General features: G+C 46.2%; 1 protein-coding gene across 2 annotated transcripts in view; it reads left to right on the forward strand.

Moving 5' to 3' along the window:
* The window catches only part of Ttc39b (tetratricopeptide repeat domain 39B), a 93,233-nt gene that overhangs the window by 37,574 nt on the left and 35,159 nt on the right, over positions 1-20,500 (forward strand). For both annotated transcript variants that reach the window (XM_032902353.1, XM_032902359.1), the window contains 2 exons: positions 12,935-13,036; positions 19,792-19,899. In XM_032902353.1, the coding sequence (XP_032758244.1) occupies positions 12,935-13,036; positions 19,792-19,899 (210 nt within the window). The remainder of the gene's footprint in view (positions 1-12,934; positions 13,037-19,791; positions 19,900-20,500) is intronic.

Raw genomic sequence — 20,500 nt, forward strand, 5'->3', positions numbered from 1 at the left:
CTCCCTCCTCCATCCTCCATCCATCCTCCATCCTCCACCCTCCATCCATCCATCCTCTATCCATCCATCCTCCATCCTCCATCCATCCTCCATCCTCCATCCTCCATCCTCCTCCATCCTCCATCCTCCATCCATCCTCCATCCTCCATCCTCCATCCATCCTCCATCCTCCATCCATCCATCCATCCATCCATCCTCCATCCTCCATCCTCCATCCTCCATCCCTCCATCCTCCATCCTCCATCCTCCATCCTCCATCCTCCATCCTCCATCCTCCATCCTCCATCCTCCATCCTCCATCCTCCATCCTCCATCCCCCATCCCTCCATCCTCCATCCTCCATCCTCCATCCTCCATCCTCCATCCTCCATCCTCCATCCCTCCATCCTCCATCCTCCATCCTCCATCCCTCCATCCTCCATCCCTCCATCCTCCATCCTCCATCCTCCATCCTCCATCCATCCACCCTCCATCCTCCATCCTCCATCCCTCCGTCCCTCCATCCCTCCATCCTCCATCCTCCATCCTCCCCCCCTCCTCCCTACCTCCATCCCTCCATCTTCCATCCTCCATCCCTCCATCCTCCATCCTCCATCCATCCATCCCTCCATCCATCCATCCCCTCCATCCATCCATCCATCCATCCATCCATCCATCCTCCATCCATCCACCCTCCATCCATCCCTCCATCCATCCATCCTCCATCCATCCATCATCCATCCCTCCTCCATCCCTCCATCATCCATCCATCCATCTATTCACCCATCTCTCCATCCATCCTCCATCCATCCTCCACCCATTATCCAACCATCCATCTATCCATCGCCCATCCTCCATCCATCCATCCATCCCCCCACCCATCCATTCACCCATCATCCATCCATCCATCCATCCATCCATCCACCCTCCATCCATCCATCCTCCATCCATCCATCCACCCTCCATCCATCCATCCCTCCATCCATCCATCCATCCATCCATCCATCCTCCATCCTCCATCCATCCATCCATCCATCCATCCATCCATCCTCCATCCATCCTCCATCCTCCTCCATCCATCCATCTCCATCCATCCATCCTCCATCCTCCATCCATCCATCCTCCTCCATCCTCCATCCATCCATCCATCCTCCTCCATCCATCCATCCTCCATCCATCCTCCATCCTCCTCCATCCATCCATCCTCCATCCTCCATCCATCCATCCTCCCCTCCATCCATCCACCCTCCATCCATCCATCCTCCATCCATCCATCCTCCTCCCTCCATCCTCCATCCATCCATCCATCCATCCATCATCCATCATCCATCCATCCGTCCATCCTCCATCCATCCATCCACCCTCCATCCATCCATCCTCCATCCATCCATCCATCCTCCATCCATCCACCCTCCATCCATACATCCTCCATCCATCCATCCATCCTCCATCCTCCTCCATCCATCCATCCTCCTCCATCCATCCATCCTCCATCCTCCTCCATCCATCCATCCTCCATCCTCCATCCTCCATCCATCCATCCTCCATCCATCCATCCTCCATCCATCCTCCATCCATCCTCCATCTATCCATCCTCCATCCATTCACAAATGTTTATGTTTGTTGCAAAGCTTTTTTTTTAAGTTTTGGAGATTTGATGCTGAAGAAAACAACTGTATTTGGACTTCTGGAACAGGTATTTTAAGCAGACAAAGGACGCAGTTAAAAACTAGTTACCAAGTTATTTCATTAGAGCTGTGGTGAGCTTTTCAGCTATATAAAGTACAGGCTACTTTTATGAGCATCCTTATACGGGACACAAATGCTTGAAATCTGTGCTGCCCTAGATCTTTGGTGATGGTGCCTTTGAGTTCTTAGCTGGAGAGGGATGCTAGAAATATTTCATTAGTTCAGCAAGCCTGCAAGAGGCATGGTAAGTATAGCGTTCAGAGCAGAGGAACTGTCTTCACTTTGGTTGGTCCATTGGGGAAGGGAGGAAGATTGGTTATTATGTATTCTGTGCTATCATTTTCCTGTCTTAGGGGAGACATAGAACTAGACCCTTCTACAAATGTCTTCTGGGCCAGGCCTAATGGCCCTCTTCCACCACCTCCTCTGCCACTATCTGTCTCTTCTTCTTACTTATAACAACTGTCCTGTCATAAATGAGGAAATGACTCAGGTCAAGCCCATTGCCCAGGGCCATTCGGACTGCTGATTGTAATAGCACTGTAAGCTGGTCAGCCTGTGCTCCTCGGGGTGATTGCTTGGAGGTTGACTGGGAGAGTCTCCCCCAGTTTCTCCCTCTGGTTTACGTTTCAGTGTGTTGCTGGACATCATTGCATCATAAAAAGGAAGAAGCGATTATTTCCTTTGGCCCTAAGCCCAGATCTTCCATCATTTGCACTTGATTTCCTCTCACTGGCTTCCATCCTCCGCTCCTTTTAGAGGCAGAGGCTGTGTATGGACAGACTGAACTTCAGTGGTGGGTCAGAGAAGACATGCAAGAGATTCATCTGAAAGACGAAACAGCCTGGGAAGAAGCTGACATTTCTTGCACTTCCTGTTCAGATTGATGACAAGGCCATATAGCCGTCAACCTTAGCAGTGTTCCCAGAATCCCACAGCAGTATGCCAGCTCCTTCCTGCATGCAGTGATGAGGCGGAGTGACTTCAGCAGACACATTCTAGGGATCTCCCTTGACCTGCCTGTTTCTAGGTGGTGACACTGCCTCTTGGTGGGAACTATGACAAAGAACTCCAAGCCTGTGGGATCTGTTAACACCACCCTCCCCACATAAGTCGCCTTTGGGCTTCTAGCTTTGTCACGCACCTCAAACCCTGCAGCTCTGGCCGAACTGTGTGTTCACCCTGCAGCTGGACGGTTCTTAGTTTACGTGTTAACAATTTGTTCTCTTAAAGCTTGTTTAAACCGTGATTGCTCTGCCCATCCTAGGAGTTGCCCACCCTCTGACTGTATCCGAGTGTGTTTGCTGCCTCTGCACTGAAGGCATGAACACATTGGACAGAGAGGCCTGTCAGTGTTGGAGACCTCGCTCTGCAGGCTAACACTTAGATATTAACCTAACTTCCGTGTGACCTTGGTGAGAAGTGGCAAGCGCTGCTTCGATGGAGACTTTGTGCCTGGCGTGTGGATTTGAAGAAATTTCATGCATGGTTTCTTCTTCCTTTGATGTTTATTCAGTCCACAGGTGTGGATAGTCCTTAGTGACCATTCAAGTGGCACGGACGGATTTCTTTAGTGATTGTGTTAGATTAGTGTAGAGTGTTATTTGAAATCATTGCAGGTGCTGCACTTTAGAAGGAGAAGGACATGGGCTAAGAGTTGAATTTCATCTGTGGTTGTCGCTGTGGTCATTGTCTTTAGACAGAGAGTAAGGCAGAATTTGAGCCTCTCAGTTATCCATAGACCAGGACCTAACACAAAACATTTACCCGCTGTTCACCTCCTTAATAGCTTAGGGCTTTTCTTTTCCTTCCTTTTCTTTTCTTTCCTTTTCTTCTCTCTCTCTCTCCCTCTCTCTCTTACTCCCCTTGTCCCTCTTCCTTTGCAAGTAGCATCCAGCTATGGAAGCCATTCCGTCTGATAGCTTTGTATCACAAGCTGAAATAAATATAGCATATCAGCTAAGAGAACATGGAGGTTGGGGGAGAGTAAATGCTGGTGCTTAATCTCTTAGGATTCACAAACCTCCTTCCATGCTGCACAGCCACCATCATCTCTGCATTAATACGTTCCCATGTTCACTAAATAAACTGCTTGTCACAACTCAAAAACCAGTCAGGAAAACTCGTCCTTGCAATTGTTGTTTAAAGACATCTAGTTATTCTTTGCTTCAGTTGTGAGGCTTCTTCTTTTTTTTTAAAGTGCGACAGGTTCTTCCTAGTTTTAGCCACAGTGAAAACCTGCCTTTGTTGTGCACCCTGCAAATATTTGCTTCTGTGCTGGGAGGGGCATTAGTGATTAGCTGAACACTGCTTTTAGCAGCCTCTGCCCCAGGCTTGCTGGAAACATTAGGCAGAACTGCTGAGTGGCAGGTGCGCCCTGCTCTGTGTAACGGGAAGCTCTTGGTTCTGCTCACCTTACGTGGCCTGGTAACATCTCCACCATTTACAGCCCCTTATGTGTATTTATGTGGTGTCTCAGTTTAAAATGCGATTTTGCAAATGGAGTGCATTTCATTAGACTGAGCCAGGAATTGTCCTCTCCTGCTCTTGCGGAGGCCTACCATCAAAACTGCTGGCGCACCTAGGGTAGCAATCCAGTTTGCCTTGTTTCTACTCCACCACTTCCCCTGTCTCTGTGGTATTGTGCTGAGAAAGGACGAGCCAGAGATGAAGTTAGTCTATGGCTGGGAGTGCGTCCTCCAGTAGAGGAGGGTTTTTTCCCTATTCGCCTTTCAGTTAAAAGAGATGAGCAGCTGGCCCCAGGAAGGTGAAGCAGGAGCTGCACACATCTCCAGCAGACCTGCCACCTCTTGCAGCTTGTTTCGAGTAACTCAGGGAATTCGATTTGTTCTGCCTAAGGACAGAGGTTGGGAAGGTCTAGATTTCTGCTCTTGGGAGTTTGCAGCATCTCCCAGCAAGGAAACCCACACTCTTTGGGGAATAGTGTCTTTTCTGGTCTGAATTGGTTTATATGCTATATGGAAATGAACTTTCATTTTTCCCAAATGGTTTCACTTTGCTGTAAAGACCCCATTCCCACCAGGAGCAGGAAACAGACAGACAGGAAGCCGGCATGGCTAAGTTGACGGTCTGATTGCCTGTACTCTCCTTTGGAGTGGAGGTGGTTGGGGGTGGTGGGGAGAGCAGCTGCCAGGTGAACTGAGGCTGCAGCTGCATCCACCCCTCTCTCTCCTTCCAGGGAGAAGCTGGAAGGGGTTGGGAGGAGCCCCTGGGTAGGAACTGCTGTCCTGCCTTCCCAGTAGCTTCTAAGGTGGCTGTGGGCTGTGGGGGATTGTGGAGGCCTGGAGGGGATGGCTGTGGTAGTTGTAGGTACCTGTGGGACTTGTGAGTGGACTTGGCCTTGATCACGAGGCTTGGAGTTCTTCCTGATATTGGTTGGTCCACAAGAACCCCGGATGCTGAAGCTGTTCCCACTTTGTCACTAAGCTAACCTGAAAAAAGCCTTGTTTTGTAGTAATTCCAGACAATGTGCAGTAATCAAATAAAGAGTTAATGAACATGCTTAACCTATACATAATAATAATTATTATATATATTTCCTCTGTGAACTGGGTGTGGTGGCACATGTCTATCATCATGTCAGTCTCTGGGAGATTGAGGCAGGAGGATTGCAAGCTTAAAGGTAGTCTGGGCTATATGAAACTCTGTCTAAAAAAAAAAGTGGTGGTGTTGTATATTCTTTCTGAGTCATTTGAGAGTTGCTCCAGAAAGGGGATGGGGATCTTCCCAGTGAACAAGGCTTTCATATGCTTCTATTTTCTCAGCTTTCTGCCCGTGCTTCTTGCTCTGAAGTTAAAAACTTTATGTCCTTCAGAACCAGCCTTGAGTGCCTCCCCTCCCTGGCTGTTGGCTTTTGATTGAATTCCCCACAGTTGGTCTTAACACAGTGAGTGTGTCTAGGCTGGTGGGTAGACCAGGGTGGCCGGTCTGCTCAGGGGAGGTGGTGTCATCCTTCAGTTGTCCCCTGGTTCCTTTATCCAGTCAGTGTAATACTAAATGGAGGTTCCCACTTGCAAAGCCCAGGGATAGATGCTGAGACACTGGCTTTCTTTAAGATGTTTGCTGTCCCAGGAAGAGAACATTGTTTGGGGCTCCTCACTCTGCTCATCCTACACGCTCTCTCTGTCTCTGTGAATATGACTTACGTGGTGTCAGTTAGCATTCTGCCATGTTCATCAATTCACTTCGCTGCCATGTTGCTAAGCTGCATCTCTCCCAAAAGGTAGTTTATTACTCTCATGTGTGTGTGTGTGTGATGTGTGTGTGTGTGTGTGTGTGTGTGTGTGTGTGTGTGTGTGTGTGTGTGTGTGGTGGGGGTGGTCAGAGACCAACTTTTGGGAGTGGATACTCACTCTCCTTCCACCTTTATGTGGGCTCCAGGGATCAAATTGAGGTTGTCAGGCTTGTGCGGCGAGCATTCTGACCTGCTGGGTCATCTTATGGATACCACGTCTTAGCGTCTTAGATTCTTTTTTTTTTTTTTCTTTTCTTCGGAGCTGGGGACCGAACCCAGGGCCTTCCTTGCGCTTGCTAGGCAAGTGCTCTACCACTGAGCTAAATCCCCAACCCCCACGTCGTAGATTCTTTATGCAGCATTTATTTATCATTTGGGTTTTGCTTTGTATGTTTTCAGACAGCATCTTTCTATAGAGCCTGGGCTAGCCTCAGATTCAAACTGAGCTGACCTTTACATAGTCTCAGTATAAGAAGTGTTCTGGTCTCCAAACATAGGAAAATAAGATCGATAGTGCACCATTATTTATTGTTTCTCCAGGGCTAGTTCCTTCAGTAAAGAGTAGGTGTCTGGTTGAGCAGCCTCCCCCTGGAAGAAGACTGGGAATTGGAGGCCTGCCCTGGGCAATTTAGTAAAACCTGTCTTGGAATAAGAGAAGAAGGCCAGGCCGCAGCTCAGTGGGAGAGTGCTCAGTGCAGCCCAGCCCCCAGCACAGTAAAACCCAGTACAGCAGAGTTCATGTTCAGCCAAGGCAGACAACAGTAACAAACCAGGTTGAAGGTACATTCATAAATTTGAAAACAGTTCAGAATGAACTGTTTTCATTTAATTCTTAAAATAGTAATGAAGCACGTTATAGCGGAGGAGATAAAAAGGCCAAGTTAGAAAAAGACCACAAAGGTTTAAGAACTTTGCCACATTAGTGGAAAATTGAAAGATTTCTGAATGGTCTAAAATGATGTGGAAAAACATTAGGTAGAGGAACATTGTGGCTCCTCACCTTGGAGGGGCTGCAGGCAATACCATTTTTGCCTAAGTTTAGCTGTGTCTGGTATGCATGGATGGTCAGAGGTTTTCTCCTTAAACTAATACTTGAATGTTTCTTTAGTGATATGAGCTTAAGTATTCCTTCGCTTGATTATGAAAATGATGTATGACCATGTCTGAAATTTGGAAAAGATGGAGACAGGAACAAAGAATGGAAACCCCGCCCCCACATCCTAGAGATAAGCGAGGTGTTTGGTATCTTGGGTCACTCTACTGTTCTCATTCCTAATATCCTCTTACTTCAGGATAAAACAGTTACGTTCTTACCGTCATCCCATGGCTTTGTCAGTTTGGTTTTCTTGTCAGAAATCAGGGTGAGAAGGAGGGAAGTTGGAATGATTCTTCTGGCCTGGTAGCTGTGGTGATAGGCAGGCGAGCTGTGGTGGACGCTGAAGGTGAGTGCTGTTGATTGACATGCTGAGTCCCGGCAGTGTGTGTTTCCTCCCGCCCCCCTCCACCTCGAATCTCTGATAAAGGAAAAGATTTATTTTTATTTGTATATATTCTCTGTGTCTGTGGTGTAAGCATAGCTGTAGACTGTAATTTATGCATAAAACTTTATCTGTTCCCGTTCTGTCTCCCAAACAATTGACCCAAAGACCTATTAAATTTATCAACAAGCTGCAAGCCTAGGCTGGGCAGGTTCTGAGCTATTCTGAGCCTCTAAGGTTGTTAATATCAGACAAATGCCCTGTTACTTGCCCCATGCCTCACTCTGATCCATGTTTGTCCTCATGTCTGCTCTCTCATTGAACCTCATGGAGAATCCTCCTGGGCTCTCCATGTGGTCTCTCTACCTCTTCTCCTCCTGGTTCTTCTACCTCTTTCCCTGGGACCCATGACTGGGATTGGAGGTCCAGCTTTCCTATTTCCTCTGCCCAGCTACCTGGCCAATCAACTCTTTATTGACCAATCAGAAGGTGACGGAGAAGAATGTTTACAAATCCCTGAGACAGATGGTGCTTCCTAAAAATAACAGTATCAAAGACTGGCCTGTACTCAGCTCTCTGCCTGCATGCAAATGGACATTTGAACACTATAAGGAAAATCTTTACACAGTACACAAAAACATTCCAACATGCACGGTGCTAGCAGGGACCAGTAGGATGTCAGATTCCCTGGAGCTGGAGTTACAGGCAGTTGTGAACCGCCCTCTGGATTCTGAGAATGTAACTTGAGTTCCTGGGCAAGCAGCAAATGATTTTAACAGGCGAGTTGTCTCTCCAGCCCCTCTTTTTTAATTAAAAAAACATTTTATTTATTTGCGTTCCTGTATGCATGTACATCACGCCTGCTGTAGCCTGTGTGGGGGTTTGAGGATAACTTTTGGAAGTCATTTTTCTCCTTTTTCGGGACCGGTTCTGGGGATCTAGTTCAGGTTATCCGGCCTGGCAGTCCCTCTTTGGTTGTTTGAGAATCTCATGTGACTCAGGCTACCATTCATCACTAACTCCTGATCTTCCTGCATCTGTCTCCCTGGCACCAGGGGTCCAGGTGTGTGCCACCACACCCTACCTGCCTGCCTGCCTGCCTCTCTCTCTCTCTCTCTCTCCCCCTCTCTCCCTCTCCCTCCCTCCCTCCCTCCTTGTCAGAACTTCTCTTTTTCACTGATCACTGGCCATGGCCTTGCCACTGGAAGAACTCATCTATTGGGCTGTCATGTTTTATCGGTTAGATTTTAAAATCATACACCGACTTTGGAAAACAGTTGGTGGCAATTCTTCAGTGTTGAATGTGGGATTATATGACCCAGTCTATTATATGTGAGCATCAATAACAGCAGTCTTCCATGCTGTACAAAAAGTAAAATGTCCCATGTGTCATGAACAAATGAGGTGATAACCAAATGGGCATCTCTCTCTGATGGCGTATTCTATAGTATAGGCTAGAGTGTTGCTCCCTGTTCATACAGAATGAACGAATGAACGAATGAATGGGAAGTGGAAAAGCCTGTCATCTAAAACATCTACAGATGCAAAAAGATCCATGTTTGCTTAGAATTAGAGGTCATGGGAGTCATGGAGAATTGATGGTAAATGGGTGGGCACCTCTGTGCTATGGGATTAGATTGTGCGGATACTTGGATACCTTGGGAATTATATCTCAAAAAGCTGCTTAAAACATTTTTTAAAATTAAAGTGTCTAAAACAATGCAGTATAGAAGCTTATTTTCCTTATATGTTAATACCTGTAGTTGAAAGATAATGTGTGGCCCTCTTTAGTCACTGTCAATCAAATTTATTTATTTTTTCACTATTTGAAAAGAAACTTTCTAACTTGAGTGTAGCAGTGTTTAAGATGAAAAGAAGCATTCAGGTAAATTTTAAATGCTGTGCTGCTTGTGGTTGTACAGATTTTAAAATTGTGGAGCAACATGAAGTTTAGTGTTGTTCTTTACATTCATGGATATCAGCACAGTGTTTCTGTACTGCTAACCTATATGGAAGGAAATAAGCAAAGCCTTGACTAAGTCACTGTGTGGTCAGCTTTACGTCACTTCAACAAAACACCCAAGACAGCTAAGTCATATAGAGAAAAGGGGCAGCAGATGGACAGCGTATCATGACGGTAGCCTGTGTAGGAACATAGGCACATGCTGAACGGGTACAGGAAGGCACACCAGTCTTGTTCCTTTCACAACACTGTTTGTGGAAGCTCAAAGGTTGTAGTTGAACTACCTGACCACCCCGCAGTGGTCAGACTCTCCTGCGGGATCTACCTCCCAAGGGCCCACCATCTTCTGCTTGGCCGGTCTTTAATCATTGTGGACTTTGGAGAGGGCAGAGCAGGCTGGAACATAGATGTGAGGAGCAACAGCATGCAGAGCATCTTCAGATTGCTGTAAGCATATAATGAAATCATTATATGATCCATATAATAGAAAAGTCCAGCAAGACTTTGTGTAACTCTAAAATGATGGCTGTCAAAGGCAAATAAACCAGAATGACAGTGTAGTAAAAAGATCCTCAAGTACCAGTTAAGGAAGCAGAGGACTTCTTTTTGTCTCCACGTACCAGAAAGCTGAGGTAATGGTAAGTGTGTGACATGCAGGTGGCAGAGGATATGTGCAATAAAAGTGTCCAGAACCAGGCGGAACGCATGGGAGCTTGCTCTCTCTTTGTCAGGGGGTACAGCACGGTGCAGCATGGTGCAGCAGTGTCCAAAAATAACAACCACATTATCCACGTATGCGGCAGCTCACTGATCAACAGGAGGTCATCCAGGTGATAAGATGCCTCCCAAAGCACTTGGGGAACTGAAGACAAAATATTGAGATTTATTAAACACAAACTCTTTTGTTTTAAAAAAAAGATTTATTTATTTATTATAAATACACTGTAGCTGTTTTCAGACACCAGATCTCATTACAGATGGTTGTGAGCCACCATGTGGTTGCTGGGAATTGAACTCAGGACCTTTGCAAGAGCAGTCAGTGCTCTTAACCTCTGAGCCATCTCAACAGCCCCACTTGTTCAGACATTTGCATATCTATTGCAGTAAAACAGCTGCAAGCTAGTGTCAAGGTTTTAAAAAGATATATTTATTTATGTGTATAATGTTTTGCCTGCATGTACATGTATGCACCAAGTGTGCGTGCTGTGTGAGCCTGGTGTTCACAGGGGTCAAAAGAGGGTGTTGGGTCCTCTGGGAACTGGTGCAGTGGGTGGATGTGAGTGGAACCTGGGTCTTTTCCAAGAGGAACAGGTTAACTGCTGAGTCATCGCTCCAGCCCCAATGTCACATTTTCTAGAATATAATTTTAGTGACCAGCCAAGCAAAAGCAAGCAAGAGGATGAATTCCTGCATGCCTGCCAGAGCTTTAGGATCTTGAAAGGACTTACTCTTCCTTTTATCTGGTTTCCAACCGAGCTAACAAATGGCTGGTGGATGAGTTATTTGGAGGAACGGAGGAATTGGGGGTGAGAGTTAAATGTACCCCAAACCACATTCCAGATATAATGTATGTGAGCTGTGCTATCTTTTCTCCTTTGTATGTTTGAATCAAGCATTGAATAAAAGAAGGGAGAAAAGAGGTTCTTGATGCTTGCTTGAAGTGTCATGCTGAGAATGAGTGGGAGGCAGGAGTCTGCAATGTCAGCACCCACAGCCCATTTCTTACCTGATTCTCTGGAGGCCTCTCCTGTTACATCATTGGCCTCCTTGTGAGAAGACAATATATCCTGATTACTCTGCCAAGTCACTTTTCTACAGAGCAGTGGGAGAAACCGCAGAGGTAAAGCTGGAAGAGAGACGTTGAGGAGCTGTATGCGTAGAAGTATGTCTGCTGGCCTTAACAATGAAGTTTGGCTTCTGTCAAAAAGATGATGTGGCCCGTGGTGACATGCCGTGACCAGATCCCCTGAAGTAGCCATGCCGAAGGGCAGACACGCATACCTTACTACTGATGCTTGTAATTGAAATGTGTTACAGAATTCACATCCTAAACTAGAGAAACAACTGATCCTGAGCAAATACTGTTGATTAAAAGCGCAGGTTGTAGTATGATAGGCCTCTTGTGATAGTAATGTACACTTTCAGACGGACTTTCTAGGCCTTAGTGTGTATAAAGCATAAAGGGTGAGAAGGGTGTAATTTAAGTGTTTGTAACCAGACCCAGGCCTGGCTGCTCACCTGAGCCAACACTTAGGAAATCAGAGGCCGATGATGGGAAGGGAATTGTTTTATTGAAGAGCTGGTGTTCAGGGCCTGGCATGGGACCATAAACCTGCAGCGCTGGCACTCACAAGGCTGAGGCAAGGCTTGTGTTCACTGTCAGTCTGGCTGGAGAGAAAAGTTTTCTCTTTACAGACAAACCAACCAGCAAACCAACAAACAGTGGGGCTGGAGAGAGTTTACTAGTTAAGAGCACTGACTGTCCTTCCAGAAGGACCTGAGTTGGGTTCCCAACACCCATATAGCAGCTCATAACCGTCTGTAACTCGAGACTCAAGGGATATGACATCCACTTCTGGCTTACTGGGTCACCAGGCTCTCACACGTGGTACACATGCAGGCAAAACACCCATACACATTAAAACTGCAACAAACCCAGCATCCTAAGGTAGCTGTTGCCTCAGAGCGCCTTCTTGTAATAAATATTTTAATAATGTCCTAATAAAATATGTATAGCTTTACTCAGGAAAAAAAGTTCTGAGCCATGCATGGTGGCTCATAGCTGTAAGCTCAGCCCCTGGGAGGCTGAAGCAAGCAGATTGCTGTGAGTCTGAAGCCAGCCTGGCCACCCGAGACAGACCCTAACTAAACACAAAACAAAACAAAAATCTGGAGACTAAGCATGTGATGATGTGGGCCAACCAGTGACACACTCACGATCCCAGCAGTTGGTACGCAGAGTCGGGAGGGCCTGGAAATTGAGACTACCCTGATCTACATAGTGAGTTCCAGGCCAGCCAGGACTATGAAGCCAGACACTGCCTATCTCCGCCATCTTCCTCAAAGGGGGAAAAAAAGGGACAAAAAAATTAAAGAAAAAGGATGCAAAACATGAAGACTGAGGGTCAGCAGTTTTTAACCTGTAGGTCCTGACCCCTTTGGGCAGATTGCATATCAGATATCCTCCATTTCAGATATTTACATTACGATTCCTAACTGTAGCAAAATTACAGCTACAGAGCTAAATAATTTTATGGTTGGGGGTGTTCAGCACAACATGAGGAACTATATTGCATACAGTGTTGTAGCATTAGGAAGGTTGAGAATATTGTTGTGGATGATTTTAATATCTCATGTATGCTAAAATGTAAGGAAAGTAGATTAAACCTCCCAGTGGTTTGGCTTCAGAAATGTTTAGCACAAAGTAGAATTGCATTACTTGCTTTGTGAACTGAAGCAGAGGTGAGCTCTACGAAATGAGTGACAGATGTGTGTTGTACTCTCATGTTTGTGCAGCCCTTTCTCACAGAACAAAGAACTACAAACCCTCACTGGCTTTTCAATCCACAGGTCTCCATCAGACATGGCAACCAGCGGCTTTCACTTTGTACCGTGTGACACCAAACGGACCTCCAGACAGCTGGGAGCGCCTGCTGTGGGAAGAGCAGAAGGGTACGTGTGGATTCTTGGGGGCTCTCGGGAGACTAGAACGCCAGTGAGGTGGGGGTAGTCCTAGGCAATTATAGAGTCCATTTGGTAAGTTGGAGAAGAAGATGACTGTCCAGAGGCTCAGAGGTATAGTAAGAGCAAAACTAAATTCAATTCCGGGACCCAGTTTCTTGATTCTCAACAAACGTGAGTGTTATGTGTGCATGTGTCTGAGAATGAGTACCACGGCACGTGTGTGTTGGGTGGAGGACAGCATGGAGTCAGTTCTCTTGTTCTTCCCTGTGGGTGCCAGGAATTGGACTATGATGCTCGGCTTGGCAGCAGGAACCTTTTCCTGGCCTATCTTTAAATGCTGACACTGGTCCTGCTTGTTTTGTCAGTTTGTATATTTGTTTATTGTAGCTGGGCAGGCCTGGAATTAGCTATGTAGCTGAAGATGACCTTGAATTCCCTATCCTTTTGCACAAGGTTCAGGAATTATAGCTACCACAGCTAACCCATAAAAGATTTAAAAACTAATGTTAACTAATAAAACTAAAAAAACCCTATTTTTCTTCCTCTATTTTGCAGAGCTTTCTGTCCTTCTTAGACTTCCTGAACTGTTTTCATTGGAATCATGTTACATTGCTCTGTAGTCTGCTTTGTAAACTTATAGATCATTATACTTTTCATTCCTAGTAGGTGTGGACTACAATTACAGTATCATTTATCGCCAATTATTGTCTCTTCAATTTATTCGAGAATTAACAGATTTTTGATTGTCTAAGTTGGGTTTTTTTTTTGCCTTTTTTAAAAGTATGTGTATGTTTGTGTATGCACATGTATATGCATGCATGTATGAGTTTGTGCACATGGATGTGGTTGCTGGTGTGCCCTGGCATGTGTGTCAGAGCACACAGGGTGTCTTTTGCTAGCTGTTTACTCCAGGCTAGCTGGCCGCAGCTTCTGTCTCCATCACCATAGCCATGCGGGATTATGAGTTGCAGCATCTGGTTTGACGTGGGTTCTGGGGACATGAACGCCTGCCCAGTGCTCTATCCACTGAGCCATTTCCTTAGCCTTCAGTTGTGGTAATACCCATGAGAAACCACTTTGTGTTCTTACTTAGGGCCTGTAGCTGAAGTGTCTGCATCGGTCTTCTGTTAGATTTCACATCTGGAATCAGCTCTTACAAGTGTGTCCACTATACTCATGAGTGTGGCAAATTCTCTTAATATGGAATAGGTGAGGGATGGAGATGAAGTTGGAAATAACTTGTGAGAATCTTTTAACATTTTATTTTCCATGTTGCTTTTTAAAATTCCAAATGTCCCCACTCTTGGAATTTTTGTTTTTTTTCTAGAAAGAAATATTCCCTTCTCATAGTTATCCTTTAATTGTTTTGTTTCCTAGGTAACTAATGCATCAGCATTTATAAAGCTGTGTTTAAAGCTGTGGTAAAATAAAAATAGCCGGAAGTAATAACAAGTAAGGTCACAGCTTGTCTGAGGTTGTGGCCTGGGAATCTTAACTTGAAGCCCGGGCCACAAATGCTGTTTCTGGGAGACAGCATGCAATAAGAAGGGAGAGGCTGCAGGGAGGAGGATGGGCAGAGGGACCACGGGAAGGGGGGAGGGGGAAGGGGTGCTGAGAGAGTGAGGGCTCTAGCAAGAGCCATAGACATGGCGTTGAGAGTGAAATAGCCGTGGTCATAAGCTAGACAAGGGTTTCGGGGTGGGCGAGCTCTGGAGTGTGGTCTACAGGCAGATGCTCTGAGGATCACGAATGGATGCCTGCTGGAAAGTGTTCTTTGTATTTTGTGGTCAGCTCTTGAAGAGTGGAGGACATTGGGGTGGGACTCAGGCTTTGGTGATGGCTATCACCTCTTGATCAAGTTCTTGTATAGAGCAGGAAGGTGTGCTAATCATAATCAGCCTTTGTTACCATAGAAACCACCTGAAGCAATCAACTTAGAAAGGTTTCTTTTGTCTCATAGACCACAAGTTCAGCGTTTCTAGCCCCATTGCTTTTGGCTCTGTCACGGGGCATCTGCAGAGGAAATGCAGAGTGTGAGACAGGGCAGCAGTGCACTGAGTCATGGTCAGGGGAGGAGACTGGAGGAGGAAGCCAGGGCACTGTACTTCCCTTTAAGGGTGCCTGTCCATCACCTAACCACAACCTTCCACTTCGGCCACACCTCTTAGAGGTTACCATCCCCAGATAATACACCTTTAACACATCTGTCTTTGCGGACTATCCAGATGCAAACTAGCAGAGACGCCATGGTGGGATACAGGGAGAGGCTGAGGGCACGCTATTTCCTCGTTTGGTTTGCTTAGGTTAAAATGAGTGAGATTTGTGCATATGTCTGAGTCAGGGAGAGGAGAGGTTAGAGATGTACCTCTAGGAAGATGTGGAGGTAGAACGTGGGAAATGATGTAGAGATGCTTTTATTACGGTATTAGCGCTTGCAGAATTTGCAGTCTCAGTCAGCAATGTGGCCGCCCACCCTGCTTCATCAGGAGGCATTCTGCTGATGTCACAGCCTCTGGGAAGTCTGTGAGTGTGGCCAGTATTAGTTTGGTGGTACAGGAAATAACCAGCTTATACCTGCTTGCTTTTCCTTGGATTGCTCTTCCCCTCCCCTGCATTTCCAAACAGGAGGGCCGGCAGCTGGGAGTCTTGGGCTCCATTTAACAAACTGGAAGCAGTAGGTGCCTTGTGAAGGGAAGGGGGTGCTGCAGCCAGGCGGCAGTGGGAAGGCAGGCGCGGCGTTCTGCCCTCGTTCTGCCCTGTTCTGAAGCAGCATGCCTTTCATGGTTCTGTCTGCCCTGGTTATTGGCCCTCTTGTTTGTTTAGTCTCAGATCATTTGATGGTTTCTTTTGATTCTCCTCCAACCTAGAAATAAGAGGAAAAAGATCTTCCTGTAGAAGAACCTAGAGAAGAACGTGGCTACTTTGTGTGGCTCTGAAATTATTTGATTTTGTATTTATTATCATAAACTGTGTCATTTAAAAACCAGTGTTTTTAAAGGGCACGAGTGACAAAGTCACAGATTTCGGCAAGTGCTGTGCTTTTCACCTCCAGTTCCTTGATAGACTGCTAGCTGAAGTAGCTGTGTTAAGTAGGCACTTTGGAGAAATGAGGGACGAAGACACTGTTGGCCCACACGTTTCCCGTCAGATCAGCCGCTTACCATATCCTGTAATTAGAGAGGATACACACTCTTAGGCATTTCTCCTGGAAGTGGGCTGTTGGAAAGGTTGCTCATTTTCAAATCCCAGGGATAAAGTACATCAGTGTCCTCAAGGGTAAAGTGTATCATCGCTTTGATGTGTTGTAATTGAGGAAATGTCTTCTTCTTCCTGAAAGCAGGAAAGAAATCGAAAGAAACCTTTTATAAACTTCTTTACTCTTGTAGCATGAATCCTGCTTCAACCCCATGTGGGTGCAAAGCAGGCTGGTGTCAGTTATTAATGAAGGCTGCTGTGGGGGAATCCCAGCACCATGAGGAAGACTGTTTAGTAGGACGAGGTTCTCAAATGGCTAAGTCAGGCTGTGTGGAGGCTGGTGGATTGCTCTGTAAAGAGTGCAGGGAAGAGGGAGCCACTGCTTGTCAAGAATGTAGGTTCAGTTTTGCAGGGCTTAAAAGTTCTGGAGATTGTACAGTGGTGTGACTGTACTGGGTATCCTGGACTGTGCTCTTTATAATATTTTATTATGCATTATATTATGTTTAAAAAATGAAGGATAGATTGATCAAACCTTTGAACCTAACCTCGCTTCCCTTTTCCTGTTCAATTGATTAATAGATAGCATGCTTTGGGGGTGGGGGGGGTTTGCACGTGTGATGCTCACAGGACAACCGCAGCTGTCTTTCCCCAGGAACCTTCGACCTTTATTTGAGGAAGGATTTCTCACTGGGCTGGAGCTTCCCAGCTAGTTGGCCTGTGAGTGTTCAGTGACCTGCCTCTTTCCACTTCTGCGTCACTGTTGCTGGGATTACAGGTGTGCTTCACCACATCCTGCTTTTCCATGGTTTCTGGAGATCCAAACTCAGGTCCTCAGGTTTGCAAGGCTTTACTGACCTAGCTATGTCTACAGCCTCTGTCATTTTGGATGAGAGGTCTCACCGTGTTGTCCGGGCTGGCCTTGAATTCACTATCTAGCTCAACTGGACTTGAACAGTCCTCCGCCTTTCTAATTTCTGAGGTTACAAGTGCGTGCACCATACCTGGCCTTCTTGAATTAGAAAGTGATGTCTACAACATTGACCCTTTGTATTAGAGGGTAAAACCCGTACAGTTTTCCATATCCTCTGGAAAAGACCCTTTCTAGTTAGGGAAGCCACCTGAGCTTGGAGGTGAAGGCAGGTGTTTGGTATATGTACCTCCCCTTCCGGCTTATTCCCTCTTCCCTGTTGTTTCTTGCTTCTTCCTAACTCATTTGGCATTTGCCCAAGGCACTGAATTTCCTGTTTCTCAGTATCTCGCATCATCATCACTAGTAGGCTAAACCAGGGTAGTTCCCAGTATTTGCCAAGGAGCTGTTTCAAATCAGTTAACTTTTTTAGAAACATATTAGGCATTGCAAAAATAGCAGCACACTAATGAGATATTAAAGAGCAGCTCACTGTACTTACACTTAAATAAACTAGGGTGGGCAGAAATGACCACAAAGCAGAACTAATTTACAGGAACTTTAGACTGAATTGCCCTCCTCCTTCTCCTCTTTCTTCTTCTTCTTCCTCTTTTCCTCCCCCCGTCTCTCCCTCCCCCGCCCCCCCCCCAGGTCCCCACCATCTTTCTATGTAGCGCCAGCTGTCCTGGAACTCAGTCCGAGACCAGGTTGTCTGGAAACTCACTTGGAAACACACATGCTTGCCTCTGCTTCCCAAGTGCTCAAACGATAAGCTATGCACCACCACACCTTTTAGTTCTGAAAGATGGTAATTTTTATCTCATCCCTTTCAGTGTATTATTCAATCACATTTTTATCCCTTTTTACATTCTCATTTTTATCTTTTCCAGCTTTTGCAGCAGCAGCTGATACCTATTGAGCAAATATTACTACATATTAATATTTATGAGCATATTAATAAAACTGCTTAGTTTTTGACTGATTTATGTATGAGGGAGTTATTAAAACATGGTCTTGCTGGGCAGATGAGATTGGGAGGTGGTGCAGAACCTCACAGAGAGAAGCCTGGAGTACACGGGCAAGGAAGTGAAAGCTTTTTTGTTGTTCGTCTGTTTGTTTTTTAAAGACAGGGTGGCCCTACCTGGCCTGGAGCTTGCTATGTAGATCAGGCTAGTTTCAAACTCAGATCTGCTTGCCTCTGCCTTTTGAGTGCTGGGACTAAAAGTGGGCTCCACATATCTGCTGGGGGACAGGATTTCTTAAGATAATGTACTTCCCTTTGTTCTTAGAATAGAATCCACCTCCTCTGACACCATAGCTTTTGACTTTGGCCTAGTTTCTGTCATTTCTCTAATTTTCTGTCTTGCTTGCTGCATATGCAGCCTAGAATTCCTCCTTCCCCCAACCTAGATAGTCCCCATGAGTCACACCACTATATGACAGTTAGGGAGCGCCTTTCCATCACAGTATCATCAGAATTAGGCCTCCGTGCATGCGACCCCTTCTCTCCCAATACCTCATGTAGTTAGTGCCTGTTATGGCCACTTGCTTATGTTCAATTTCTCCTCAAAACAGCCCCAGGAAATAGATTGTTGTGCTCCCATTTTACAGATAAGGAAGTTGAGGCCCAGGTATGTTATAGAAAGAGTTGGTGTTGGAAAATGATGCCCTAGAACACAGGAGTAGCAGTGTCTGCCTGTAATCTTAGTACTTAGGAAGTTAAGGCAGGTGGAGTACCATCAGTTCCAGGCTGGTCTGGGTTACTTAGTGAGTTTCAGGTTAAGACTACAATTAAAAAAAGTGAAAAGAAGGAAAGTAAAAGGAAATGGGAGAAGCTCTAAGAGACATGGTTCTGAAGCTCCTCCTTTGGTGGTCAGCATGTCAACACACTGTTGGGGTATCATTTTCTTTTTTAAGATTTATTTATTATATACGAGTCCACTGTCATTGTCTTCAGACACACCAGAAGGGGGCATTGGATCCCATTACAGATGGTTGTGAGCCACCATGTGGTTGCTGGGAATTGAACTCAGGACCTCTGGAAGAGCAGTCAGTGCTCTTAACCACCGAGCCATCTCTCCAGCCCCATTTGCTTTTTCTGCTTCCGTTTGAAAGAACAGGGAGGAACCTTCTGTGAAGTGGCCCCGTCTGATAAGGAGTTTATTCAGAGAGAGCACAGTACTGTGCCCTCCTTGTATTTGCATCACTTAGGAAGATGAAGCAGCAGACAGAAGACTAAAGCGGACACTACCTACCTCCACTGTCCGGACGGATTTGTCGGGAAATGGAGTCCAGTTACAGCCTCTGATATTAGCACTCGGAGGATAGGGCAGGTGAATTGGGCTTTGAGCTCCAGGCCAGCCTGGGCTACGGTGTGAAACCCTGTTTCCAAGAGCAAACCCAAGCTAAACAAAATCGTTGGTCGTCTGTCTGGCTGCACTTCCCTGTCCGCATAGGTTTATCTGCATCTCGTCTCACTGAGGGTGAGGGGGCGTTTCACTGTCCAGCCTGTGTGTGCAATGCCCCAACACGGAGAAGCAGCAAAGGGGGAACTCAACTGCTCTCTATCCCGACTCCTTGTATAAGGTGCTAATAGTAAAAGTCACAAAAATCCGGTGTCCTTTTCTTTTTTCTTCAGTTCATCAGCCAAGGTGGATCTCAAGAGCGGCTTGGAGGAGTGTGCAGCTGCGCTGAACTTGTTTCTCAGTAACAGATTCAAAGATGCCTTAGAGTTGCTTCGCCCATGGTAATTAGCTGTCCTGTGTGCCTCTCTGATGTCATGTTTGCATGCTGCTGTGTCTGCCTCAATATTTATAAGCTACTTTGAGTGAGACCCGTCCCAGCAGTCAGCTTTAAAGAGATGTCTCTTCATGTTTAGTCAGCAGAAATTTCCTGGTGCTTACCCTTGCTCAGGTGTCGTCACCGTGGCTTTGGAGGATCACTGAACAGTGCTTCCTTTGAAGTGAGCAGGGGACAACTAGAGAAGCTAATCGCAGTGCTGAGATCAAACCTGAGAGGATAGGAATGCAGTCAGAACTCCCTACTGTTGTCATGGAAGTTGCCAGCCCTGAGCTTTCAGGCTTGGCAGCACCCTCGTCCACCCGGCCTGCTCACTGGCCCCGGCTGTGCAGGCGATGGACTCTCCAGACTCGGCTGCTAAGGGAACACTTGATGCTGAAGTTGGGGAACCCGATCCCTCAATGTGAAGTGGCCAGTGGTGTCCCTCAGATTTGTCTGCTGCCTTCTGTACCTCTGCTTCCTTCCCCATCTCATCTGCCTGGCCTTGCCACTCTAGCTCTCGCTTCTGACTGCGTCACTAACTATGTCTTTTATTCTTTTTATAACAT

The sequence above is a fragment of the Rattus rattus genome, chromosome 1 (genome assembly GCF_011064425.1).
Source record: "Rattus rattus isolate New Zealand chromosome 1, Rrattus_CSIRO_v1, whole genome shotgun sequence".
NCBI classification, from domain to species: Eukaryota; Metazoa; Chordata; class Mammalia; order Rodentia; family Muridae; genus Rattus; species Rattus rattus.